This window comes from Macrotis lagotis, chromosome 2 (genome assembly GCF_037893015.1).
Source record: "Macrotis lagotis isolate mMagLag1 chromosome 2, bilby.v1.9.chrom.fasta, whole genome shotgun sequence".
In the NCBI taxonomy this organism is placed as follows: Eukaryota; Metazoa; Chordata; class Mammalia; order Peramelemorphia; family Peramelidae; genus Macrotis; species Macrotis lagotis.
Window position 1 is genome coordinate 240,268,856 of NC_133659.1, and position 25,995 is coordinate 240,294,850.

At 45.7% G+C, this 25,995-nt stretch overlaps 2 protein-coding genes across 3 annotated transcripts; one reads left to right on the forward strand and one right to left on the reverse strand.

Annotated features, from left to right (window-relative positions):
* Positions 1–1,910: 1,910 nt before the first annotated feature.
* On the reverse strand, positions 1,911–18,657 carry ACTL6B (actin like 6B). The gene is made up of 14 exons (XM_074225363.1): positions 10,582–18,657; positions 9,981–10,057; positions 9,514–9,679; positions 8,791–8,891; positions 8,191–8,288; positions 6,902–6,996; positions 6,687–6,793; positions 4,905–4,994; positions 4,551–4,612; positions 3,997–4,111; positions 3,687–3,767; positions 3,481–3,576; positions 3,127–3,213; positions 1,911–2,289 (listed from the first exon to the last, which is right to left on the reverse strand). Exons 1-14 carry the CDS (start codon positions 10,604–10,606, stop codon positions 2,209–2,211), a joined length of 1,281 nt encoding a protein of 426 aa, XP_074081464.1. The 5' UTR covers positions 10,607–18,657; the 3' UTR covers positions 1,911–2,208.
* Positions 18,544–25,954, forward strand: GNB2 (G protein subunit beta 2). Of its 2 annotated transcripts, none has more exons than XM_074225361.1 (10): positions 18,544–18,629; positions 20,902–21,022; positions 21,358–21,396; positions 21,499–21,605; positions 21,975–22,038; positions 22,201–22,363; positions 22,488–22,554; positions 22,842–23,043; positions 23,133–23,349; positions 23,441–25,954. In XM_074225361.1, the coding sequence occupies exons 2-10, from the start codon at positions 20,966–20,968 to the stop codon at positions 23,545–23,547; spliced, it is 1,023 nt and encodes a 340-aa protein (XP_074081462.1). In that variant the 5' UTR covers positions 18,544–18,629; positions 20,902–20,965; the 3' UTR covers positions 23,548–25,954. The 2 variants fall into 2 exon arrangements, with proteins under 2 accessions (XP_074081462.1, XP_074081463.1); XM_074225362.1 differs by having other exon boundaries at positions 18,545–18,629; positions 20,943–21,022.
* Positions 25,955–25,995: the final 41 nt, after the last annotated feature.

The window sequence follows — 25,995 nt, forward strand, 5'->3', positions numbered from 1 at the left end:
CCTCTCTCTCTTCCCACCCCCATTCCACCCCTTTTCTGCAGTAAAAATCAATTTTCAGGGACTGGCTGGACTTTGGCCTCTGGGTCCTTGCTGGGAGTATAATTGAAGGTATGAGTGGAGGGGGTTGGGAGGAGGTTAATTTGGGAAGGAGGTTGAACCCTATTTTCCCTTCTTCATTGGTTTTTCTCCTCCTATCCAACCAGATAAGCCCAACATCTTTCCCTGAATCTTGTCACACTCATGTCTGATTTCCCTACCTGCTCTAACTGCTCCTTTCTCAAAGTCCTCTTTGATGCCTTTTTGGAGTATAAGAATCTACCCCAGGGGCCCACACAGGAAACACCCCCACCCCACACCAGCTACCCAAGTCCAGGCATTCTCTGTACTCTGGCCTCCAGTTTCTCCCAGATGAGACTCCATATCCTGTTATATATTAACCTGTCTGATTCCTGTCCCTTATCCCTGTCTCGTCTCCCTGAGAAGGGTTGTTTGTTAGTGACTGAGGGTCTGTGTTATATCAGGTTATGTGATAATGTGTCAAAATTTCATTTCATAATGACATGGTGGACAGATGGAAGAATGTGTTCTGATTGACATGTTTGGGGAAAATGTTCCTCCAATCTGTTCATCCTCTTCCCTTTTTGCCCCTTTCAGGACAGGCCCTTGGAAAGTATTCTCCTTATTTCTACCTCTTTTGGGGGTCCCAACTCATTTACTCACCTCAGTGATAGTGTCTGGCTAGGCCAGAGTTTTTATTGTTTTGCTGCCATCCAAAGCTGTTATGAGGTTCAGTTTCTACCCACTTGTTCTGTCCAAGCCTTTCTTTCTCTTTTCATCCCATCTTTAGTATTAATCTCCCTCCATCCATCTTCCATTTCCATTAGAGAATCTCTTCCTTAACCTCCAGTTCTGAGTCCAGTCATCTGGGTTCTTTCTCTTTTGGAAGAAGTCCCTGGCCCCCTCCTTGTTCACCATTTCCCTACCCTTTAAAAAAATGACTGACATCCTGATTATTTCTGGGTAAGTCATTTAGCCTTTTCTGTGCTCCTTGCAACTTTCTAAGGCTAGAAATTGCAAATTGAGTTGGCATAAGGAGATCAAGACAAAAACAAAACATAATGTGAAATGAGTGGATACGATACTGAGACTGGAGTATGGAATATTCATCTTCCTAAAATAAATCTGGCCTCAGACCCAGCATTATCTGATCCTGGCCAAGTCACTTAACCCTAGCTGCCTCATTTTCCTCATCTGTAAGATGAGCTGCAGAAGGAAATGGCAAACTACTTTGGTAACTTTGCCAAGGAAATCCCAAATGGGGTCACAGAATCAGACTCGACTAAAAAGCAATCAAAACATTTACATAGTTTGTACTGTGCACACACAGAGCACTTTCCCTGGGAGGTAGATATTATTATATTCCCATTTTATAGGTGAGTAAACAGAGACAAACAGATTTGTTCAGAGTCAGACAGATGCCTAAGTGTCTGAAGCTAGACAGGACCTGAGGTCTTTTTGACCCCTGGCCCAGTAGCCTCCACCCACTGTACTACTGCCCAGAAAGCAAGTAAAAAGGAGTAGTAGGGCAGACTACGGGATATGTGTGAAATGTCACCCAGGGCAGCTTGAAGAAGGTGTGGAGAGGCTGTTTCTGAGGGCAGGAATTTATCATGGAGAATTCTTTTTTTAAAGGCCCTGATTTAGATAGCACCTGCCTTCCTCTTGTCCATTGCCTCCATGAAATCCATTGTCTCTTGTGTAAGATTTGATGCAACATTGAGATAATGAGATCTTAGCTGGAGGTAGAAAGAACCCTGCACCTCCCCACCCCATCCCTCCAGCCCTATCCTCCCCAACAATTCCACTCTCTAGCTTTCCCTCCCTTCCCTCCCCAGGAGTCTCCTACTCTGGAACTAGATTGTTTGTCTTTCTTTTTATTTTTTTAAAAACTTTTTTTTTTATTATTATTTGCCAAACTGAAACATCACAACAGAAGCATTAGAGTGGATCTGTGGGGGATTCTCTGTGTGTGTGGGGATGGGGGGGCAGGGGTGTTAGAATATGAGAAAGAGAAAAGAGAAAAAGACAGTGTGTTGGGGGGGGATTCTCTCCCAGTTGCATTTAGGGGAAGGGAAATTGGGAAAAGCAGGTGGGATTCTTTCTCCTCAGACCCTCTTTCTCCCCCCTTCCCATTCTGGGCTCAGCATCTCAGGGGCACTTGCGCTCCACACACTGCTTCCCTCCCTCCTCATATTCCTGTTTGGAGATCCACATCTGCTGGAAGGTGCCCTGGGGAAGGGGGAATGTCTCAGAACTTGAAGGGAAAGGTAGATTTCTTCCCACTTTGAGTCCTATTTTTCTCTTATTCCTGTCTTTTCCACTCTCTTAGAAAGCCATTCTAGAATACCTGCTCCATTCCCTTCAGTCTAGTTTTTTCCCCCCCTTCTCCTGACTTGGCCTCCTCCTTCATGCCATGCCCCATCCTCCCTCTCTTGCTATTCAAAGAAAGAACTATACTTCCTCTTTCCCTGTCTGTACTTTGGATTCGCACACAATACTTGCTCCATTAATGCCCCTTTCCTTTTTCCGCATCTTTAGTCTTGTCAGTCTTCAGTGCTTCCTTCTTCTACCTACTTACCTACCTACCTACCTACCTACCTATTTACCTATGTACCTTTATTTAACTGTATTAAAAATCAATCATCCCTTCACTTGGAAATTCCTAGGAAATAGCTGTTTTCATGATCCACTTAATGGCACCGTCTCCCTGAGCTCCTCCACCTGCATTACAGCTTCTAGCCCCATCCTGCAACAGCTATCTCTAGGGTTACTAATAATTTCCTAAAGGCCAAGTCTGAGAACATTTTATTTCTATCTAAACTCTACCTACTACATTATTACTTTTTTACAGAGTAGTCATTTCATAAGAGTTCATTGAACTGGATTCGTGTCCATTCTGTGTAGGGCAAAATTTGAGGTTCTCTGGTGTTTTGTTTCCCCCTTATCTTAAACTGTTCTCGAGCTCCTTCCTCACTATTCTGTTCTCTTAGCTATTTTTCTCCATTCTGAACCCCAGTCCATTCCCATTTTCCACTCTACCCCATTTATCTTCTATTCTTCCCTTACCAGGGAGGCCAAAATGGAACCCCCAATCCAGGGGCTGAACTTCCGTTCCATGGTGCTGTTACTGGCAATGAGTTTCAGCCGCATGCTCTATAGGAAAAGGGGAAGGTAGGATACTCAGGTCCTGGGAAGGGAGCTCAGAGTTTGATGAGGGGGAGGGTCTGGAACAGCTACATGAGACTAAAGGAAGAAAGGAAGACAGGGATAACCATAATGGATCATCTCCCCTTCCAGGAGGGCGAATGCCTCAGACCTAGGAAGGAAATTTGGCTAGAGGAAGAGAAAAGGGATACAAGTATAGAGATTTGGGACCTGAAATGGAGAACCAGGATCTCTGGGGCCTAAAAAGATCCCTACCGGGGGTGTTTTCTGGGAAAGTTCCCGGTTGAGTCGATCAGTAAAACCTTGCAATAGTGTATTCCCTCCAGTGACAATGACACTGCCGTAGAGACCCTGTTGGTATGAGAGGAGGAAAAGCTTTTCAGTAAAAGGTGACTCCTGCCTCAGCCCACCTCTCCCCTTTTTTTCTCTTCCTCCCATCTCTCACTTCCACTTCTACTCACCGGTCGAATATCTATGTCACACATCCCAATGCTAGTAGTCACTACATGACCAACACCCAGCATGGTATTGCCTGATAGACCCTAGGGGAAGACAAGGCACTTGTAGTTATAGCCATCTGCCTACCTCATGAAGCATCTCTGTCACCCTGAAGTCCAACCCCCATTCCCCTCAAGTTTGCAGGGTCCAACCCGCCCAGGGCAAGCTCCCCTTTGATCCATTCCCCTCAGGCCATCCTAGGACCTGTTCATTTCAGGGATCCATACCAATAGTCTCCCAATACCCACCTCCACCCCAGGACTCTGGCCCCACCTTGACATTGGAGGGATCAAACAGCCCCTCAGGGATTCGGAGCCTCTCAGCCCCATAATCTGTGTTGTACCCATTAGGCATCTCATAGTGCACTGTGGGCATCTGTGCAGCCACCCTGCCCAGGGCATAGGGAAAAGTAAGGTTAGTACAGTAGCTGGTCAGGAAGAGGTACTGCTGGGGAAACTAGTGAAGGGGAAAGGAAATTTGGGGCTGTTAGTGAAAGATGTGTATGTGAAGGTAGCCCCCAAACTGTGAGTGCCTGCCTTCCTCTTCATACTAACTTCAAATCCTTTCTTCACCCTCCCCTTACCCCTAGCCCTGGCTTTGTCTCACTCTTGGATGTGGATGTGTTTATGGGTTCATGCCGGGAGGGGGGCAGGGTGCACAGAGCCTGGAGTGTACATGTAAATCCACACATCAATGATTTGCTCACATTAGATCCTGCTATTTTCCTCCTGAGAAATAGGTGTTCTCCCCCACTATTTATTCTAAGGAATCCTAGTCATGAAATCCCAACCAACAGTCCCATCCCTTGCCCCTTGAGTCTCACTTACTGCTCATCATAGGGAGAGTCAGAGACCTGCAGCACAGAAGCTTGAAAATCCTGGATCACCTCCTATCCTCGGGAAGGGGTTGAGGAAGATAGGAATTCCTAAGGCCTCACCCCAACTTTCCCTTTCCCTTCCCCAGGTCTGGGAAGTACTAAAGGGATTATAGGAAAGGAGAGACCAGGAAGAAAAGGAAAACATAGAAGGGAGTTTGGGGGGGGAGGGCATTAGCAGGGCTACAAGTGTAAGTCTGTGTCTGGAGACAGGGCAGGGAAGGAAACAGCCCAGTAGGTAGGAATGAGAGGATTTTTGAACTTAGGGGGTGGGGGCCAGGGAAATCAAGAGTCTCAGATGCCTCACATTGCACATATAATTGTGCCAGGACTTGGACACCTGAGGTAGCTTCTCCTTCTTCTTCCAGTTTGGGGGAGCTCCTTCGCGGACTGGTTCCTGTGGCAGTAGGGTAAAGCAGAGACTGATCATTTCACTTCACCTTACTCACCATTGTCCCTACCTTTTCTGCAGTTGGTTTCTCTTTACTACCTTTCTCATTAGAATGGACTGGTTCTGAGTTTCTAAAATCATCCAATCTATAAATTTTGCCAAGTGAAAGAAGGTAAGCCTTAGAGGTTTTGATAAAGCCATTCTACAGAAGAGGTAACTGGAGCTTAGAGTAAACAAATGAATTACCCATGAACAAATAAGTAGCTAATGATAGAGGTTGGGGGTGGGGGGGTGGTATCTGACTCCAAGTTTTGTACTCTTTCTACTGCCAATATCAAACTGAAGCATACACAACTGCCTAGGAAGCTCTAAGGGAGGAGCAGCCTCTACCTCCCATCTCCTCTCACCATTATTTCCCCATGAAAACCTTTTAAAATTTTTTTAAATTTTTCTGTGAATAGACCAAAACATTGGAATTCATCCCATCCTGCCTCAGGATAAAGTCAAAAAAAGATGCCAGAGTACCCCTATTCTCCAGATGCAAGAGGATAGTATTCAACTTGATATACTCAAACAGGAAACAAAAACTGGAGGAATTCACTGAGAGGGTAAACGGAATGGGACTAATTAACAGTGAACCAGAAATCAGATCTAAGTTCTAGTTTCATCTTGTCTACCAACTCTGAGTGGCTCTGGGAAAATCACTTCCCTTTTCTGGGTCTCATTTCCCCATATATAAAAGTAAGTGGATAATGAGATTTCTGAAGTCTGATTCTGTCTTAAATTCCATCCTTAAGAGGTTCAGTTTTTTGTAGTCTTTAAGAGTCTCCTATTAGAAGGAAGTTCTGGCATTGTTAACTCCTTAATGTTGCTGTTGTTCAGTCATTTGACTCTTTGTGCCCTGGTTTAGGGTTTTCTTGGCAAAGATACTGGAGTGTTTACCATTTCTTTCTCCAGTTCATTTTCAGATGGGGAAACTGAGCAAATAAGGTTAAGTAACTGGTACATCATACAGCTAGTGTCAGAGACCAGATTTGAATTTCAGGAAAATAAAATCTTCCTAATTCCAGATCTGGCACTTTATCCCTGTGCCACCTAGCTGCACCTAACTCCTTAATAAGGATTAGTTGATTCCATGTCAGCTGAAAACCAAAGACTCTGAAGGAAGGAATGAGACACAGGAAAGGAACTGAAGAGTCAGGGAGGCAGAATCTTGGGAGTCAACAGAACTGAATAGGGTCAGTTAGGTGGTGCAGTAGATAGAGCACCGGCCCTGGAGTCAGGAGGACCTGAGTTCAAATCCAGCCTCAGACACTTAATAATTACCTAGCTATGTGACCTTAGGCAAGTCACTTATCTCCATTGCCTTGTAAAAGAAAAAAAAACAGAACTAAGTTCAAGTCTTATAACCTTTTGATAACCTAGCATATTTCCCCATTCTTTAAAATGAAGGGGTTGGACTATGGTTCTGATACTCCAAGGTTTTATAATTCATCCTGAAGAGTATAAATTCCTTAAAGTCAGGAGCTGTTTTCTATCTTTTTATCTTCCCATGTTTGTCAACAGTCAATTAAGTAGGCACTTCACAAATGTGCTTTGATTTATGGTTAGATTCTGTAAATCCATAACTTTAATGATATGATGGTTCTCTAATTCTCAGAGAGCTTGATAAAGCTTTGTTCCTTCATGGGGTCTTACCTTTGCTGCGATCATGTAGGGTGGAATGATGTCAATGGCCATTTCCTGAAACAGCTCTCGGCACTGCATTGAGATGAAGTCCCCAGCCAGGGGTGACTTCACAATACCTAATAAGCAAGGTATGGATTGGGGTATCAAACCTCAGGAATCTGATCCTACAACCCCATCACCACACAAATCAACCCCTGGTCCCTCCCCACCAGGATCCTTCCTACCTTGCTGCAGGACATAGCCATCATGTACAGGGATGGCTGTGGTATGGGTAGCCCCACTGTCCAGTACCAGACCTGTTGAGCGCCCATTTGCAAAACTGGCCCAGTTGGAATAAGTCAAAGAAACAATAACAAAGTGAAGATGGTGCCGAAGAAGCACCCATCTGACTTCCCTCTCCAAACCTGGCCAATTTACAACACTCATCAGCCTAGGTCTATCCCCTGACCCCTCCATTCCGAGTCTCAGACCTTTCAGAAGAAAAGTCTTCCCTAAATCCTGCCAGACTACTAGGGTTTCCCTCCTATAGGACCTTAAGAGTACTTACTGCCAGCACCACTCATTGAGTTCTAATTATATCCCCACACCCTGCCACAGTATTACTAATTTGCTTTTCATGTGTATTGTTTCCTCAACTAGATTTTAAGGTCCTTGAAAGCAGGGATCCTGTCTCATACTTCTCTATACTTATTTCAATATTTTTAAGGGCTGTAATTTTCACCCACACAGATAACTGCTTTCTTCCTTGTAGCTTTTAAGAGATGTTGTGACTAAATGATTCATTATTCTAAAATCAACTAGATGATGAGCATCTCAGAACTTAGATTGGTTCCTAGACTTGTTATTGTTGACGTGTGACCATCTTTTTGTGATCCTATGATCTACAGTATATCAATACTGTCCATGGGGTTTTCTTGGTAAGGATACTAGAATGGTTTGTCATTTCCTTCTTCAGTGGATTCAGGCAAACAGAGGTTAAGTGACTTGAGCAGGGTCACACAGTTATTAAGTGTCTAAGGCTGAACTTGAACTCAGGTCTTCCTGACTCTAGGCCCAATGTCACTTTCCTCTAGCTCCTTAAGACTATATTATTTGCTAATTCCAACACTTCTCTATCATTCTTTTTCCTACCATTTTCACTGGCCTCCCTTTTTTTGAGCATGTTTCCTCCTGCCTCATTCTATTGTGTGCTGGGAGTGAGGGTGAATTAAAGTGAGAATGGAACTTCTCTTCTCTTCTCTTGATCCTGCCATTGTGCTGTACTTGACCATCTCAACTGTGTGGGCCCTTTAAGGTTCCTCTGAGGATAGTCAGGAGAGGTGAGCTTAGAAGAAAATGCCAGTGCTCAGTTCCACCTTGTGGGATGAGATTTTTTAGCCCCTTAACCTTTGAGGGTACTGCTCCATCAAATTAGACCCAGTCTCAACTTGCTTCAGCAACCAACTACCTTCCTCACTTGGTGCTCCCAGTGTGCCCCCATGACTCCCCCTTTTCTGGCCAGTCCAGGGGATACGCGGTGAGCACTGCTGTCTTGCACAGGAAGAAAGCAGGAATGTTGTACTGTTCGAACATAAGTTCTGTGAGTTTTTCCCTTTTGGCTCGAGTGTTCCACTATGGGAGGGAGGGGAAAGAGGATAAGGAGGTTTAGGTTGAAGATAAATACTAGCATGCATACATATACAGTTATGCACTAACATGCACATACATATTAACCCAAATGTACATGTTCATAAACACTCACACTTAAGAGTGGGAGGCAGAAATGGCAGGGACCAGGCCAACTAACATAATGAAAAATGAATTTTACTGTTATACCTTCTTCCTACACCCAGTGAATGAGTCCTATTCTCATTCAGAGAGATTATAGGAGAGGGGTATATGAATATGAAAATGAGGAATACTTGTGGAAAGCGTAGATGGAGAAATGATAGTTTGAAGAAAGGGGAGAGAAAAGGTTTGGTTCTAATGAATATTTTGAGGGGGAAAGAGATGGAGTGGTTAAATGGGATCCTAGGGTTGGGACAGGGGTAGGAAATAAGGATGATAAATGAAGGATTCTGAGGTAGATTGCTTAAGATGCAAGACAAACTTTTAGAGGCAAGGGAGTACGTACCGGGGCCTCAGACATGAGTACAGGGTGCAGATTTGGCTCCGATTTGACATGTTTGCTGTAAGTGTGATCCAGAATGGCCCGAAAACACTCCCAGTCCTCAACTGGGCACCAGGAGGGGAGGAGGAAACAGAGGTATGGGAGAGGAGAGGTGGTGAGAGAGAAAAGACAGAAGAGGGAGACAGAATGATAGTGAAGATAGAGGAAAGTAGAAAGGAGACATTCAGAGAAAGAGGGGAAAGGGACAGAAAAAAGATATAGAAAATAATACAGAGAGAAAAAGTGAAAGATAGGCAGTCAGATGTTTCAGAAACAATAAATGAAATGAAGAAGGAAACAGACAGACAGGAGTGTGTATCAGAGTGTTTATGTGAGAAAAAAGAAAGACAAAAACAGAGGTGTAGGCCAGAAAGGTGAGGAGAGGAGAGAAGAGAAAAATGGAGTGGAGGTAGACCTGAGTAGAAAAGCCAGTCCCCTTTTCCCTACTCTAGGGACCTGGGAAGTGAGTGAGTGAGTATGGTTGAAACTGGAGAGGAGGGGCAGAGAGGAAATAAGGAAAATTTGGGTAGCCATGGGACCTGGTGAGGGGAAGTCCTGATCAGCTTTGGAACAGCTGTGTATCTGTGGTGGGGGTTGGTCTGGGCATACTAAGGTCATGGTGAATGGGACAGGGTTGAGGGCTGCAGCAGTAGTGCCCCCAGGACTGCAGACTGGGGTTTCCCTTACTCATGCCATTCTTGAGGGGTGACATGACCTCAGCCCCATCCCGTGGTACATGCAGGGCATTGGTATCGATGTGGAATGTTTTCCCCTTCTTCTCCTTCTCTCCATCCAGCTCTAGCCCACCCCCCTCCTCCAAGGTCAGCAACCCTACTGTAGTGGGGAAGTCAGCCTGGGGGAAGGAAGGGAAAGCAGAATACAGTTACCTTTTTTTTTCCTCCACTTACCACCCACTTCCCAATGGCCACATGTCTTTATTCTGGCCAAAACCCATTCCCTTTCCCTGGGCTCACATAATACCATTCCATTGACCCCATATTAAGACTTTCCCAAACTATCAGGAGCCTTCCCATAACTTCGGGGTGTTTACATATAAAAGAAGGGGGGGGTGATTCTGGGGACCAAGAGGGAGAGAATTAGGTCAGAGGTGAATTTTAGGTAGGTTGGTGTGGGTGGGGAACTGGAAAGCTCACCTTAGGACAATCCTCCCCAGCATACCCTGCTCGAACTGAGAAGGAACCTATGTCAAAAACCAGTGCTCCAACTTCATCTGTGTGTGATGGGGGGGGGGATTGTAGGTTAGAGCAGAGGAGTTCCCCCCCAAAAAAAAACCCACTTCAGAAGGCCCAGAGAGAAGGGTAAGAGGACTCTTCCCCCCCTCCCCCAAACTCCATCTAAGGAAGGATGGTCATTTTGGGCATGGGATCATATGTGGAATTTGAGACACAGAAGGGAGATTCGTTGAATGCAGGATATAGAAGGGGCAATTGCATGTGGGAGCTCCTATCATCCACAATATCTGAGATTCTGGGTTGGGGTGAGAGGACTGCTTGGGAGAAGAGTAGGAGAGATGGTCAAAAAGCAGCTGATAAGGGAGCGGGAGGAATACAGAGGGCCCTAAGGAAGGTGAAGAAAGCTTGGCTTAAGCTGCACCCCCCCACACCCCATCCACTTGCCTGAAAGGTATGAACCAGTTGGGAGCTCCCAGGAATGGAGGGCCGGGGCTGCCCACTAGGGTGGGAGTGCGGTGCTAAATGACCAGGCTCGCAGGCCAGGGGATTGGGGCTCGCTCACCTCCCCCGTAGACACCTCCGCTCATGGTGGCTGCTTCACGCCCGTTCCAGGCCGGGTACCCGAGCCGCGGCGACGGGATCAGCACCGAGGTAGCTGGACAGCTCCAGGGCCCGGGAGGTGGGGAGAAGGTGCTTAAGCATCGGCCAATCAGAGTACCGGATCCCCCGCCCCCACTCGCTCTCCCAATTGGTGGGGAGCGCAAACAATAACCTAGGCCGGCGCCTTGGTCTTAAAGGGCCAAGTGTCCCCAGGAATCTATCTCGGGATGGCGGAGGGGGAGGGGATAAGAGGATTGAGGCAGGGACAGGTATAAAAAATGGAGAAGGCGAGTGGAAAATTTCTCTAGTCTGAGATCTGGGCCCCGAGGAGGGAGTTGTGTGCAGTCTTTGTCCTAAACTAGGTCTTCTGGAGGGCCCTTACTGATTTAAATTGGATTGAATCTGGATTCTAATGAGCCAATGTGATACTAACACAGGCACGAGAGAATAAAGGGATGAGAAAGAAATCGATGAAACTGAGGAAGAAAGGGAGGGGGAGAAGAAAGAAGTGAGGGAAAGAAACAAAATTGAAATATGGAAGAATTCCCTCCTTCCCTAAATTTGAACTTGATGACTCAACCTTTTTTTGTCAAAAACCCCTCTGGTTGTCTGGTGAACTCTTGTCTCAGAATGATGTTTTTAAATACATAAGACTTAGGGAATTACCACTGTCTCAGAATGATGTTTTTAAATACATAAGACTTATGGAATTACCAAATAAATCAATGTTAAAATTATTTATATAAATACTATATGTGTGTGTGTATTTGTATAAGAGTAGATACACACATACATACAAAATTCAGAGTTCCCAAGCCAAGAATTCCTACAACTTTATTCAGATTTGTCCCTCTTTCCGATCACAATGTCTGTTGTTTGGGCTTTTTTTTTAGGTTTTTTAAAAATTATTTAGATTTCTCCTTGTTTGGCTCAGGAAATGATTTATAAAAGGAAAATCAAGTTATTGATCCTGGAACCTTGATTTGGTTCCTCACTCTGTTTCTCAAAGCATTCTGTATTTGGTGTAGATGCTGGAATACTGGAAGGTGGTGTTTCCATAAGAAACTTGTAGGGGGAAAAAAGATTTGGGGAGGATGTGTCTTTAAATATTTGAAGCTTTATTATGTAGAGTAGGGATTAGACATTCTTGGACTCAAAGATTCAATATAAGGTTACAGTTAAAAACGACTAAAAAACATTGAATCCAACCACTGCATTTTGAAGATAATGAAAGTTCAGTGATTTGCAGTGTAATAAAGCTAGAAAGTCAAGTGGGATTCTATTCTAGGTCTTCCTGACTTTTAAGTCCACTGCTCTTTTTTTTTTTAAACTCTATGAGAGCAATGGGAAGAGGGAAGCAGAGAGAAGGGGAAAAAGACAGAGATACAGAAAGTGAAATAGAGAGGCATATTTTGGATAAATATAAATGTAACAACAGCTTCAGCAGCTCCAACAGAAACTGCAATACTTGTTACTGGATTAAAAGACAATGGAATCTTGGTAGTGACAGTTGAAAGAGGAATGTCTTAGGAAACAGAGTTTAATTGTTCTGGAAAAGCTGTTAACTGTAATGGGTGAAGAAATGACTAAAGAAAAAATTTCTTGAGAGAACCAAATTTAATCCTTATAAACATGAAGATTCTTGAGAATAATTTAATTGGCCGCTAGGTGGCATAGTGGTGCTGGGCCACAAAGTCAAGAAAAACTGAGTTCGAATTCAACCTCAGCTATTTACTAACTGGGCAAATCACTTAACCTTTGCTCAATTTCCACACCTACTAAATGAGGGAAATTCTTTCTTGAAGGGTTGTTGTGAGGATCAAATGAAATACTGTTTATCATTGACCTAGCATATACTAGGCACTTAATTGTTTGTTTCCTTCCTTTCTTTCTAAATTGTATTCAGAGTTGCAAATTGAGATTATCTTCCTAAAATTGAGAAGTATGCACCTGTAGAGATCCTTAAAGTTGAACACGAATGTCAATGAAAATGAATTTTACAGTTGATAATTTAAATATTTGTTTTAATGTATTGTACCCTATTAAATCAGCAATTTCATTGTTAAACCTAGATGAGGAGGGGGAGATTTAATATAAAAATCATCAGCCATTATGGAAAATGGAGTTTCTCCACTTCAGTCAAATAGGGAAAAAAAGTCTTAACAATTAGAACTATAATCAGGGGGCTAGGTGGTGCAGTGGATCAAGTACCTGCCTTGGAGTCAGAAGGACCTAAGTACAAAGATGGTCTCAGATATTTAATGATTACCTGGCTGTGTGACCATGAGCAAGTCACTTCACCCCACTGCCTTGTAAAAAGTAACAAAAACAACTACCAGTCACTAGAGTTCATCAAATAAAGACTGGATGACCATTTGTTGAATATTTTGTAGAGGGAATTTCTTTTCAGGATTAAGGGTTGACTAATTCACCTCCAAAAGACTGAGATTCTAGAATGAGTTCACTGTCAGCAAAGAATCTTACATTTATAATAGATTCTTGAGGATTTGTTTTTAAGGAGATATGGGGTAAAATGAGGAAAGGCTGAATGGGATTAGACCAGATATTCTAAGGTCCCTTTGGGTTGGTGTCTTATTGAATCTAGGCACTTTTTCTCTTTTAAAATATGTTCCTTGTAAAAAGGGTTTACTTCATCCTTTTTTATTCATTTAGCTAGCGAAATTTACTTCAAAAATAATTTAAACTTACAGCATCTAGTTCAGAGTATGGCACTTTGGAAGGACCAATGTTTTTTCCAGAGTTCCAGGGAGAGGGGAATTTCTTCTACCAATGCAGGTTGGTACCTTCTTTGCAATTTATACTCTTGGAGAGTTGCCTAGAGCAATGGTATGAAACTCAAACTACAAATCATATATAAGAGTCCTTGCAGGCTGCAACACTAATTTTGGAAACTACATATTAATATTGTCTGTATTCTACTGTATTTTTATTTATTTTGAAAAAAGTTACATGTGGTTGGTAAATTCCAAGTATGATCCAGAATCAGTTAAGAGAAGTTAACAACTTGCTCAAGATATAGTAAAAGATGAACTTGAACTCAGGTGTTCCTGATTTTAATATTTGCTCCTTCTCCAAGCTGCTATACTGTACAAGGTAGGCACTTAATAAATATTTGCTGATTTTATTTCCTAGGTCCTGATACATGCATTTTTATGTGTAGCTGTATATACCCTTAAGTTGATAGTGTTGCCAGGGGTTGGTGTCAATTTAAGATTGTGAGGCCTTTGAATGGTGAAAGAATTCACACACAGCTCTGGGATTTTAAAACTGCTCAGGATTTATTACATAGGTCTACAAAGTACACAGATTAAAATGTTTTCTCCTCCTGGAGAAGAAGCAAATACCTTAAGCTACTAGAGGCAGGAGACTAACAAAAGGCTAGGTAGAGTTTGTTTAAGACAGCCAGGGAGAATGACTGGGCTGAGACGTGGGTGAGACAGGCTTTTATAGTCTTGCCCATTCTCTGAGCATAGAGGGGTCAGGAGATTGTGGGCAAAACCAAGCAAAAGGTTTTAAGTTGGGGACGAGGGTGGGGATGAGAAGTCTTAGGAATTTTAAATTTAACCATGGAACAATAGGAGTCAATTTATATCACAGGAGCAGACAAGTTTTACAAACTTTAGCAATATAAAGGATTACAAAATCTGTTTCCAATTACAAATCTCCTATGTTCTTAATTCCCTGCATTATATTCTCACAACTCCCTATATCAGTAGGAATCATTCATGAGGAATTATGCAGAATTTATTCATTCAGTATTCATTTCACAAGCATTTTTTTTTAGTTTTTTTTGCAAGGCAAATGGGGTTAAGTGGCTTGCCCAAGGCCACACAGCTAGGTCATTATTAAGTGTCTGAGACCAGATTTGAACCCAGGTACTCCTGACTCCAAGGCTTTATCCACTATGCCACCTAGCCGCCCATAAGCATTTCTTAAATATCTACCCTATTTTGTTCCAAACACTGAAAGACAAAAGAATGAGACTATCTCCTGACCTTCAATGAGTTTATAGCCTATTTGGAGAAAATAGCATGTGCAAAAAAATTAAAAATACAAAAGATAGATGTAAGTTTGAAGTTCATGGATTTATCCAATTGAACCACTCCATCATAATAAGGTATACCCTGATGCCTTAATAAGGTAAGAATAAATTTCAATCAATCAAAGTTGGAATTCAGCTGTCTTTGAACAGTAAGTGTTCAGATAGCCTGATAAAACTTGGAGGTGATCTAAAAATTATCAGTTAAGTTGAAAACTGGCATCATTCTAGAGATTGGAACAAGTATGACTTCCAGTTATACTTCCTAGGAAGAAACTGCTCAGGAAAGGAAAAGTAACAAAGGTTACCAATTTGGCTGTGGCCTAAGACTCTCCCTCCTCCTTTTTTGACCAGAAGAGGGTCTTGAAACTATGAAGAGTCAAGAGGATCTTGGCCTTCCCGTCTCCCTACTGTCATCCAAGACAATGATTAACTTTGCTAAGAAGGAACTTGAACACCACCTAAAAGGGATAAAAGATCTTCCAGTAATCAAAGATCATGAGTTACATCTTTGCCATATGTGCTAAACTTTCAAGTCTACTTTCCCCTAGTGTCTCCCACCAGTAAATGTTTGTCACAGGGCTGGGGAGGAGGGAAAGGGGGTATTGAAAATCCTCTCTCAAAACTACCAGATAATCAAGATGAGAAATATACCAGAATGAGACCTGGCATAAACAATATTAGAGAAAGATATTTTCCAACCTCTAAGGGGTACCCTTAGAGCTATTTGGGGATTTAGGAACCATTCTCTGAGGACCTGGCTAGTTAGGACAAGAGGGCACAGGGCATCTTTGGTGCAGGAAGGGAGTTGTTACAAATACTTTCCCAGTGGAGCTAAATGGAGTGGGAGTGTGGTAGGGGATCAGGAAAGGCTAACTAAAGAAAGGTCCTTGGGGCAAGTAGGTGGCACAGTGGATAGAGCACTGGCCCTGGAGTCAGGAGGACCTGAGTTCAAATTTGGCCTCAGATACTTAATGATTAGCTAGCTATGTGACCTTCGGTAAATCACTTAACTCCATTGCCTAACCAAAAAAAAAGGTCCTTGAGATCAGCTTTAATGGAAGCTAGAATTCCCAAAGGCAAAGAACATTCCAGGTAAGGGGGATTATAGGCATAAAGAGGATGAAAAGAAAGAATGCCAGATAATAAGAACGGGCAGGCAGTTTGCCTGGATGAGTACATGAATGAGAGTAATATTCAATAAGCCTGTAAAGGTGGTAGATTGGAAATAAATTGTGAAGGGTTTCAAAAGTCAAAGAAGTTAGTATTTGATTTTACAGGCAAGTCATAGTGGCATTGCCAGACCTGTGCTTTAGGAATATCAATTTGACAGCTGTGTGGAAGATGTATTGGAGGTGGGACTTCCTTCACAATATGCACCCATTTTCAAATTCAGACATCTTGATAAGGGACATGTCCTGATTCTTAAGACCCTTACTTTCCACCAAAGATAAAACTGCCTTCTTCTGATGGAGGACTGGGGAAAATGGACAGAAAGGGATGGACTCTTCAGTGAGAAAAGAAAAAAGGAGGAAAGAGACACAATTAGAGGTTGAGAGCTAGTTACTAGAGACCTTGATCCACAATTCCCCTCATATTCTCCTTGGTGCCAATACCTATTCTTCAAAGATACTTGTGGTTTCAGTTCTGAAAGCCCTACCTCTGACACATCCTAGTTGAGTGACTGAGGAAATCACTTAACCTTTCCAGTGATGAAGATAAATCTTTAGGACTATATAGAAAAGATTTTAATTTATAATGGTGACTAGGTTTTCCACTTCCAAATTCTCTAATTGAATGTAATAGATCCAAAACAAATATAATAAAGAACAGTAATTATAGAACATTTACCACTAAAGCCTCACAAATATACATAGCACCCAAGGGAAAAAATGGTCACAAAATTAAGAACATAATGGTAGTGAGGCATACATGTAGGGTACCTGTGTGGGTAAGGTAACTCACATTTTCTGAGTTGTCTCTCTCCTGGATTCTCACATAGCTCCATACTTTAATTATCTAGTTCAGAATTGTGGAGATCAAATAAAATAGTCTTGTAAACTTTAAGATGTTAGACAATCATATCCAGCTGCATATATAAATCATTAGAGTTAACCAAGTAACCAAGCTCTTTATTTACAGAATGCTTAAAGATTTCCAAAGCTTTTTTTCTCTTAACTCTTTGAAGTAAAAGATATTATAGCATTACTCAAATGCTTTCATCAATATAGGCATTCTCTCCAATTATGCAATTTTAAGCCTGCCCAAGGAAGACCCTAATCTTGTCATGGGGACCCATTCATTACTAGGAATTTTATTTGCTTAGGACACTGTGAGAATACATGTGAAGCACATGAATGGAGCTCAAGATCTGTCCTAAAAGTTATCACTCTCCCAACATAACCAATCCATCTACCTTTTCAATCATCTATTTGCCTGAAAGCCTTCACTTTGGTTCTTCTTTGAAGTTCCCGGTTTGTTACATGTTGCACCAGCTAGTAATGGTGCACCCACCATTCTGTTTGATGTCCATCTTTAGCTCTGTGGCTTGCAGTTGAATATTATCAGTAAGATATTTATTTAAAAGATGGACCTTTGTTTATTGGAGAAGTCTGATGTAATTAACAAAGCTTTGCAATTTTCCAAATGCAATCCAATTTGCTCTCTTCCTACTAATTATGCACTTGGATTATCATCCATTTGTATTATCTGTACCCTGAGGAATATTAAATAAAATTATTTTGATTAGCATCATTTATATAGGGTCTTAATAGTTTTAAGCTTTAAAGTTCAACTTTAAGCTATACACATTTCTATTATGAAGAAACACTGAAAAATTAAGAGTATCTGAGACAGGATTTGAACTCATTTCTTTCTGACTGACCAGGTACGCTAACCACTTTGCCACCTAGCCGCTTGATGAGTTTTCAGGGGTGGGGAGCCTTTTTTTCTGTTAAGGGGCATTAGGCTGTTTATAGCATCATTCTTGTATTATGTTTGATCATTTAATTCATCCTAAAAAGTTACTAGGTTTATTGACTTTTGGGTCCCATCTACAGTTATTTTGGCCACACCTGCCTAATAATGGGGCGGCAGAGTCCCTATGCTCGATGGTTATAAATTCAAATGCATGTTCCACTGCGGACAGGTCTTCATCCACTTTTTTCCCTCCACGGCACGCGGCTTTGAGTAATCATGGATCTATTCCGTGGAGCCGTGAAACTTTCTGGAGCACCGGACACATGCCAAGGGCATCCGGGGTGCCCAGGGCGGTCCTGTCTGGTATTACCGTACTCGTTCCGCGAGGGGGGCGGCACTGGAACTCGGGTCTGCCCGTCTCCCACCGCGCCGGGCCCCGAGGCGTCCTTCCCGGGGGGCTCCTCTGTCCCCGGCCGCTCCCGGCTCCGGGTCGGGTCGCGGCCGCGGCCGGCAGGGCGCCGGATGGGCGGGGGCCGGGCGGGCTCGGTAATGGGGGCAGCGCACCGCCTCCTCCCATTCCGGAACCACCTATTCCGGGAGGGGCGGAGGAGGGGTCATGTGACTGCCCGGCGGCCTCCCGCCCCCGCCCCTGTGAGCCGGTACCAATGGGAGCAGTCCCTGAGGGAGCCGCCGCTCGGCTTTGGGGGCACAATTCCCTCCGTCGGCTCATCTCCTAGGAGAGAAGGTGAATTCGTCCGTCGCCTCCTAGGCCGCGGCTGGCCCCGGCGCGGAGCGGCGCGCTTCCCGCGCGGCGCCCTCCCCCGCCAGTTGGTCTCCCCCTCGGCCGGGCCCAGGGCGCGGCGACCCGCGGCGATCGCATCACGTCACGGCGGGCCGGATCCCTCCGCCTCCCGCACTCACTTGCAGACTTCGAGAGATCCATCCGCCGCCGCCTCCGCCGCGGAGGGAGACGGGGCCCCTCAGCGCGTCCCTGCGACCCTCCCTGCCGCCGCAGAAATTCACCACCGCAGGTACCTCCGCGGGCAAAAGGAGTCCCCTGGCCCCCGCCGGGCCCCCAAGCTCTCCCACCCCCCACTTGCCCACTCCCCTGCGCCGCAGCAGCCTGTCTTCCCCTTCCGCCTCCGGGGCCTGGCCTCCTGGGAGCGGACGTAACTCGGGTCCTCCCCTCCTCCCCTCTTCCCCCCGTCGTGCCCAGTCCGCTCCCGAACCCGGAAGTGGAAGTGGGGGACCCCCGCCCCAGCCGAGCCTCCACGCGCCCCCTCGGCCGCCGCCGGGCCCCCGCGAGCCACGCCCCCGCCGCCTCCCGCGGGGGGCCGGGGTCGCGGGCCGGGCCCGCCCGCCCCCTGGAGGCTCCGCTGCCCCGCGGCGAGGCCGGCTACTTGGGGAGCCTCCCGACCCCCCCGGGACGGCGCGGCACGGGGGCAGGGCTGGGGTCGCCGCCAGCGTTCTCGTGCCCGGGACCCTCCGCGGCTTTCAGGAGGGCAGGGCCCGGTGGCCGGGCACGGACCGGCCGAGCTCCGCATTCTGCCCCCGCCTTCCAAACTCCCTTCAGGACCCTTTCAGGCTGAAGAAGAGACTTGGAAGGGTGGCGGGAAGCGGTCGCCCTCCTCCTCCTCCTCCTCCTCCTCCTCCTCCTCCTCATTTTGGGGCGAGGCCCGAGCTCGTCTGCTGCCTCCGCCCTCAGGGTATCCCGTGTGGAGCGCGACCCCGCCGGCCGGGTGTTGGGGGGACGGGGAGAGGGGCCCCAGTAGGACAGGAAGCACAGGCACGCGTGATAAGCCCTGAGCGGGGGTCTGCCGAGCCCCCAGCGCCCCCGAACAGCAGCACTTGCAGCGTGCCAGCCCCTCATTTGTAGCTGTCACGTGTGGGGGCATGTTACTTCTTTGGGTCTCAGTTTCCTCACCAAGGAGATGGGCTTGGTCCAGGGTTCTCGGTCTAAGGTTCATAAACTTGTTTTTTAAATTTTTTTATGACTATTTCAGTAAAATTGATTTTAAGAATAGGTCCAAGAGCTTCCTCAGGCCACTAAAGAGATATGATACCAAAAAAAAGTTAAGAACTGTTGGACTTGATAGAGATGACATTCAATAAATTTATGATTCTACGGCCTAAGCCTGTTTAGAAAATTGGGACCGGAAAGCAAGGTAAATGGTATTAAGATGCCTGTGTCCTAGAGCCGAACCCACACAGATTTTGAGGACTCCTAGGTCCCTGGAGTAGGGGAAAAGGGGAACGATGGAGTAAAATGGAGCAGGATATCTAGATCCCTAGAAAACTTGGGTACCTTCCCTAGCAATGTGGTAGGACTAGGGCAGGCTTGACTGGGAGAGAGCAGTGTTATTTCTCTGCCAGGAGTGTCTATCTGTCTGCTTTGGAGGAATCTAATTACTCCTGAGTGGCTCCCTGGGGTTCCTGCTTCCTATCACTGACTACCCTAGAGAGGAAATAAAGAATAGATTAAGGTCAAGAGACTATAGGAAGCAGCCTTGGGGATCCCATGTCCCAGCTGGATAGCAGAATCACATACAGGAGGCTAGTAGGGTGCAATTAGTTCGGGGGTGATTCCTTTTGAGCTCTTCCCAAGCCTCTATGGGCTTTCTATAGTACATGTAAGAACCTGGGTACAGATGGCTAGGCCCAAAACCCTTGGGTAGACGCTGAAAGGGGATGGGTCACTGTTTCCCTTGGGACTTAGTGATGTTGCTGGGGGTTTCAGGCAGTGGTGGAGCATTTGGCCAATGATTGGTGTTCTTTGGATGACAGTTGCCTGGGCAACCCCATGAACTAATCTAGCTTTCCTTTTCAAAATGGTATATGTCTAGATCTATATCTATGTGTGTGTGTGTGTGTGTGTGTGTGTGTATACATATATATATATACATATATATATAGTGAGGGTAGGGTTTGGAATTAAATTGGTTCTTTTACGGTTTCCTGGTCTGGGGGCATGAGGAATGAGAGGGGGCAAAAATGAAAGAAGTTGGGATGTTTCTGTGCTTGTTTCAAGCACAATCCTAGTTTGAAGGTGGGAGTTTACTGCTTACTTAGGAAGGGAGAGGACTGGCAGTCTTACCTGATTTGAGCTGGTGAAGGTGCAGAGGGAGTTTACTGCTACTTTGCCTGGGCAGGAGGAGGGTTTTGAGGACAGCAGTCACTTTTTCTGCTTGGGGTGGGAAGCAGTGGGGAAGAAGGGGCATTTTGTTCTCCTTGCCTTTGGGACACAGGCCCTTGTACCCCTGAATGGCTTGGAGGCACCAATTTCTGACTCAGTCCCCTCCCCAGATCTCTTGGACACTGAAGTAACTGCAACCCCCCCCCCCCAGGGCCCTGCTGCCCTGCTGCCACCATGAGTGAATTGGAGCAGCTTAGACAGGAGGCAGAGCAGCTCCGGAACCAGATACGGGTAAGGGGGAGACTGAAGAGGGTAGGTCCCTAGGGGCCAGTATGGGGGGAATCAAGAGTGTTGATTCACTGTTGCAATAAAGTTGTTAGGATGAGGGGGCTTCCCCTTCTCATCTCTTGAGATCTTTTTTTTTCTCTTAACTCCTATCTTTTTGCTGTGACTTTTTCCCAATTTTCCTAGCTTCCCCGCCTTTCTTGTTTATTATGTCTAATCTTTTCCCTTTACTTCCTGTCCTCTTTGTTCTTGTACCCCCTCCCCCATCTCAGTTTTGTGCTATGGCTTCTTGTCTGGTCTCTCCTCCCTCCTCACAAATCCTTTCTGTCTCCATCTCACAGGATGCTCGGAAAGCATGTGGGGATTCAACACTGACCCAGGTGAGGAGGGTTGGGAGGTAGCGGGGACCAAGAGAATGCTTTGGGTTCTGGACCTTATGACCCTTACTCATGTTACATTGTACCTCCAATTCCTCTGCCCAGATAACTGCTGGACTGGACCCTGTTGGAAGAATCCAGATGAGAACACGAAGAACCCTCCGTGGTCACCTGGCAAAAATCTATGCCATGCACTGGGGGACAGATTCAAGGTACACCACACAATGCTCAGCCTCATGTTTCCTCATTATTCCTAGGTCCTGGTCCTATTTTAAACAAATTCTGGTGGCCTTTCTACTTACTTTCCCCACAATTTTAGTTCCAAGGAGAAAACAAGTATTACTTTCTAGAAGCCACTGTCCTAAAACTACAGATTATCCTAATTGGAGAACATCTAGTCAACTTTTTCATTTTAGTCTAGAAAATAGTGTGGGGCATCAGTCAGGTCAGCATTAGGAGAACCCAGGAAAGTGGTGGTGGTGGTGGTGGTGAAGGTTTGTTCTGGATGGGAAACTAGGCCATGATTGACCCATCTTTGATCTAAACTCCCAGACCTTTCCTTTTCTCTTTTTCCTCTTTAGGCTGCTGGTCAGTGCTTCACAGGATGGAAAACTCATCATCTGGGATAGTTATACCACCAATAAGGTAAGTAGGGCCAGTGTATGTGGATCCTTGAAGGGAATCCTCTAGGATTGTGGGGTTGGGGGGGGGTGAAATAATTGAAGCTGTTGAGCAGGAAGCCTGGGTTGAGGACTAGATCAGTTGTGACCCCACATCCTATGTACATTCCCCCCTTTTTCCCTTCAGGTCCATGCTATCCCTCTCCGATCCTCTTGGGTCATGACTTGTGCCTATGCACCCTCAGGGAATTTTGTGGCTTGTGGGGGGCTAGACAACATCTGCTCCATCTACAGTCTCAAAACCCGAGAGGGCAATGTCAGGGTCAGCAGAGAGCTGCCAGGCCACACTGGTAAGAGGATGCTGGCTTGGGGAAGGTCAGTTGGGATGCATTTTATTTCCTTTAATGGCAGCCATCCTGAAACACCACCCCCCACACACACACACACATATACTACTCCTCTTCTTCCATCCAGGATACCTGTCCTGTTGCCGCTTCTTAGATGATAATCAGATCATCACTAGCTCTGGAGATACCACCTGGTGAGTCCCCTGGGGGAGATCTCCTTCAAGCCCTTTCTTACTTTGTACCTTTTTAGCTTTATAGCAAAAGATTATTGACTGAGGGCACCTGAGGTGCCTATCCTATCCCTTTCCTTTTTAAATTTCTGTTAACCTCTCTAGGGTTGGAAGCCCTTCCCCCAACTTCTGCCAGAGAAGTTATGACAAACTTTTCCTTGAGTATTTTTGAACTAGGGTTGGGGAATAATGGAAGAAGCACATCAGGTGTTCTGCCTGCTTATCTCTTATGTCATGTGATCTCCCATCAGTGCCCTGTGGGATATAGAAACAGGACAACAGACAGTGGGCTTTGCAGGACATAGTGGGGATGTTATGTCCCTGTCTCTGGCTCCGGATGGCCGAAGCTTCGTCTCTGGTGCCTGTGATGCTTCTATCAAGCTGTGGGATGTTCGGGACTCCATGTGCCGGCAAACTTTTACAGGCCATGAGTCTGACATCAATGCTGTGGCCGTGAGTATGGGACTGGGTGGAGCAAGGTGGGTAGTTTTAGTTATCTTTTTCTCCTAAATCTGCTTCTCTTCTTATTCTCACCCTTCCAGTTTTTTCCAAATGGCTATGCCTTCACCACGGGTTCTGATGATGCCACATGCCGCCTCTTTGACCTTCGAGCAGACCAAGAGCTACTTATGTACTCTCATGACAACATCATCTGTGGCATCACCTCTGTTGCCTTCTCTCGAAGTGGCCGGCTACTACTAGCTGGCTATGATGACTTCAACTGCAACATCTGGGATGCCATGAAAGGCGATCGAGCAGGTGAGTAACTTTGGGGAGGGATCTAGGCACATGAGGATATGTGTGGTGAACTTAAACTCAAGTACAGAGGTGATTCCAATCTTCCTCCTAGGTGTTCTTGCTGGCCATGACAACCGTGTTAGCTGTCTTGGGGTGACTGATGATGGTATGGCTGTGGCCACAGGTTCCTGGGACTCCTTCCTCAAGATCTGGAACTAGCTGCCATACCCCCAGTGTATCATGTCAAGAGGGGGGAAAGGGGGCCATGCCCCACACTACAGCCAGGAGCTGGGAGGGGGAGGGAACTGTGGTACACACCTGGATTTGGGCTCCCTCCTCCCAGGGGCTCATTTCCTCCCCCAGAGATGGGATGGGATTGGGGAAACCACCCTACCCTCTTCTTTGCCTTCCCTGGTCAGGAGCCTTTGCCTGCTGGAGGGTCAGGGTCAAGGTCAAGAGTGGAAAAAGCTCCAGGAAGTGGCTTTTTAAAACTGGTTTTATTTTATTATATTTTCTGTTTTTCCATAAAGGAACCAATTCCAACTCTATATCCAGCCTCTGCCCCTGCTTTGCAACTCTCTTCACATCCCAAAAATCCCTTTCTGGGCCCTATTGGAAAATGAGATGCACCCACATTCTCCTGGAATGAGAGAATGGGCTTGTGGAGAAGACAAAAGGATAGATGTTTGTATAAGCAGCTGAGCCTTAAGTATGATACCCAAGAGAAGTAGCTAAGAATCTTGATATCTAGGAAAGAGGTTGCAATTTTGCCCCCCTTTTTATCCTTTTCATCAAGGCTTGGTTAGGGATCAAAGTGATTACAAAATTAAATCTGAAGAAATTTATCCTTTGTGGGGGGGGGCAGGGTAGATTTACATGACCTTCTGTCTTCCCTCTACCCCCAATAAAGAGACAGCTGAGGCTAAGGGGAGAACACACACTAAATTTTATTTAAGGGTGGGTATTTTTACATGGGGTAGGTGAAGGGGTTGTCACAAAGAATTCTGGGGTATGGGCAAAAGGCAAACTGAACAGACTGGTCCCTTCCTTTGCCCCTTGCCCCAGGAAAAGGACAGCCAGGGTCCAGGAAGACCGGTTTGTGGAAGGTGGTAGTGGGGAAATAGGAGGGAAGGAAACAGGGTACACAGAGTCCCTGGGCTGAGGGGCTCAGAGAATTGTAAACATTGACCACTCTCAGAAAGGGGATGGGGTTCCCTCCCTCCAGCTTTCCTCACAGGGTTAAGGCCACTCCAGGCTCAAGGGTCCCCTAAGTTCAAAGTCTCTTCAGCTGGGGGAGGGAAGGGGAAGACACAAGGAAGGGGATAATCAGCCTCCCTACACATACTGGCTGTGGCAGGGGGGTGGTTACATTCAGTCACAATAATAGCCCTCCCCCACCTCTCTAATGCCACTTAATACTGGCAGAAGGGGGGCAGGGAGTAAAAGGAAAGGGGGGTTGTCAAGGGAGGCCAGCAGCAACAACAACAAAAAAAACCATTTCCCCCCCCTCCCCATTATTGCTTTAGAGAGAGTATTACACAGACACTACTAACACTGTTGAAGAAGCCAAGGGAAGTAGGAAGCCTCTCCACCCAAGGCCATGACCAACTCTGAACCAGTTGCCGCTTTGGTGCAAAAATTAAAAAAAAAAAAATGGGATCCAAGGGGTATGTTGCTCTCCCCTCTTCCCTCCTCCCCCAGGGTAGGGGAACAAGTACATTCATGAGGGGGAGGTAGAGGCAGAACCCTAGCCTAATACTGTGCACTCTGGGGGTTTGAGAGCAGTGTGGATAATGTTGGGGAGACAATGTTTGAAACCCAGATGGACATTTATCAGATGATTTAAAAAAAAAAAACAACAGAAATCTCAACCTACTTTACACAAGACAGACAAGTCTTCTTGATATTACCCCTTCCCCCATCACAGTATTTGTAAAAGGGAGAAGGAAATAGACCATTTGTTCCTCTCCAATTTGGTCAAATTTAAGTTGTGTGAAGCACACCTTTAATAACCCTCCCACCCCTAAAACCCCTTATCTCCAATCTACCTTTCCCTGTGTTCCTACTCTTCTACCTCAAAAGGGAGGGCAGCTGTTGGAGGGGAGTTATCCTCCAGCCAAAAACGAAGGGGTAGGGCATAGGGCACAGGTGCCATGTCCCAAAAAATACATTCATATGGGGGACTTGGGAACTGGGTTACCCAGCACTAGTCCCTCCCACCCCCCTCCAAATGGCAGATATTAGAAAGCCCCCAACTTGGGAGCCACTGCTTCATGCTCCTTTAAAAGGGCTAACACTGTCACATGGCCACATTCCCACTTACCCAGCCAAAGAAACAGGCTGGTGGGCCCATCAGATTTGTGCAACTTACCCTAAAGCAGCAAAGCAGGGATGGCTTCCTCAGCCCCTGCCCCCCAGAAACATCAGCAACAATCACAGGAACCACCCCAAGCAGTTCACAGCAGGTCCAATAGAGTCAAAGGAGACCCTACTGTGCAAACTGTTCTTGCCCAAGCTTCCAGTTACACAGAGGGTTGGTGTTTGGGGTGGCAAAGGCTAAGTGCAGTTTAGGGAGGAGGAACATGGATTAAGCAGGTCCCTGGGCCTTATCACCCCCCAAGTAACAGTGTTTTGTTTTGTTTTTTAAATCAGAACATACCCTCCCCT

Bases quoted from the DNA above. Each gene is read 5' to 3' on its own strand.
- ACTL6B (XM_074225363.1), bottom strand. From the start codon at position 10,606: ATGAGCGGAGGTGTCTACGGGGGAG. The intron at 10,058-10,581 runs GTGAGCGAGCCC...CATCACACACAG, and splicing joins CGGAGGTGTCTACGGGGGAG to ATGAAGTTGGAGCACTGGTT. The intron at 2,290-3,126 runs GTAAGGGAAGAA...CCCCTTCCCCAG, and splicing joins GTTCCATTTTGGCCTCCCTG to GGCACCTTCCAGCAGATGTG.
- GNB2 (XM_074225361.1), top strand. From the start codon at position 20,966: ATGAGTGAATTGGAGCAGCTTAGACAGGAGGCAGAGCAGCTCCGGAAC. The intron at 21,606-21,974 runs GTACACCACACA...TTTCCTCTTTAG, and splicing joins CACTGGGGGACAGATTCAAG to GCTGCTGGTCAGTGCTTCAC. The intron at 23,044-23,132 runs GTGAGTATGGGA...TCACCCTTCCAG, and splicing joins CTGACATCAATGCTGTGGCC to TTTTTTCCAAATGGCTATGC.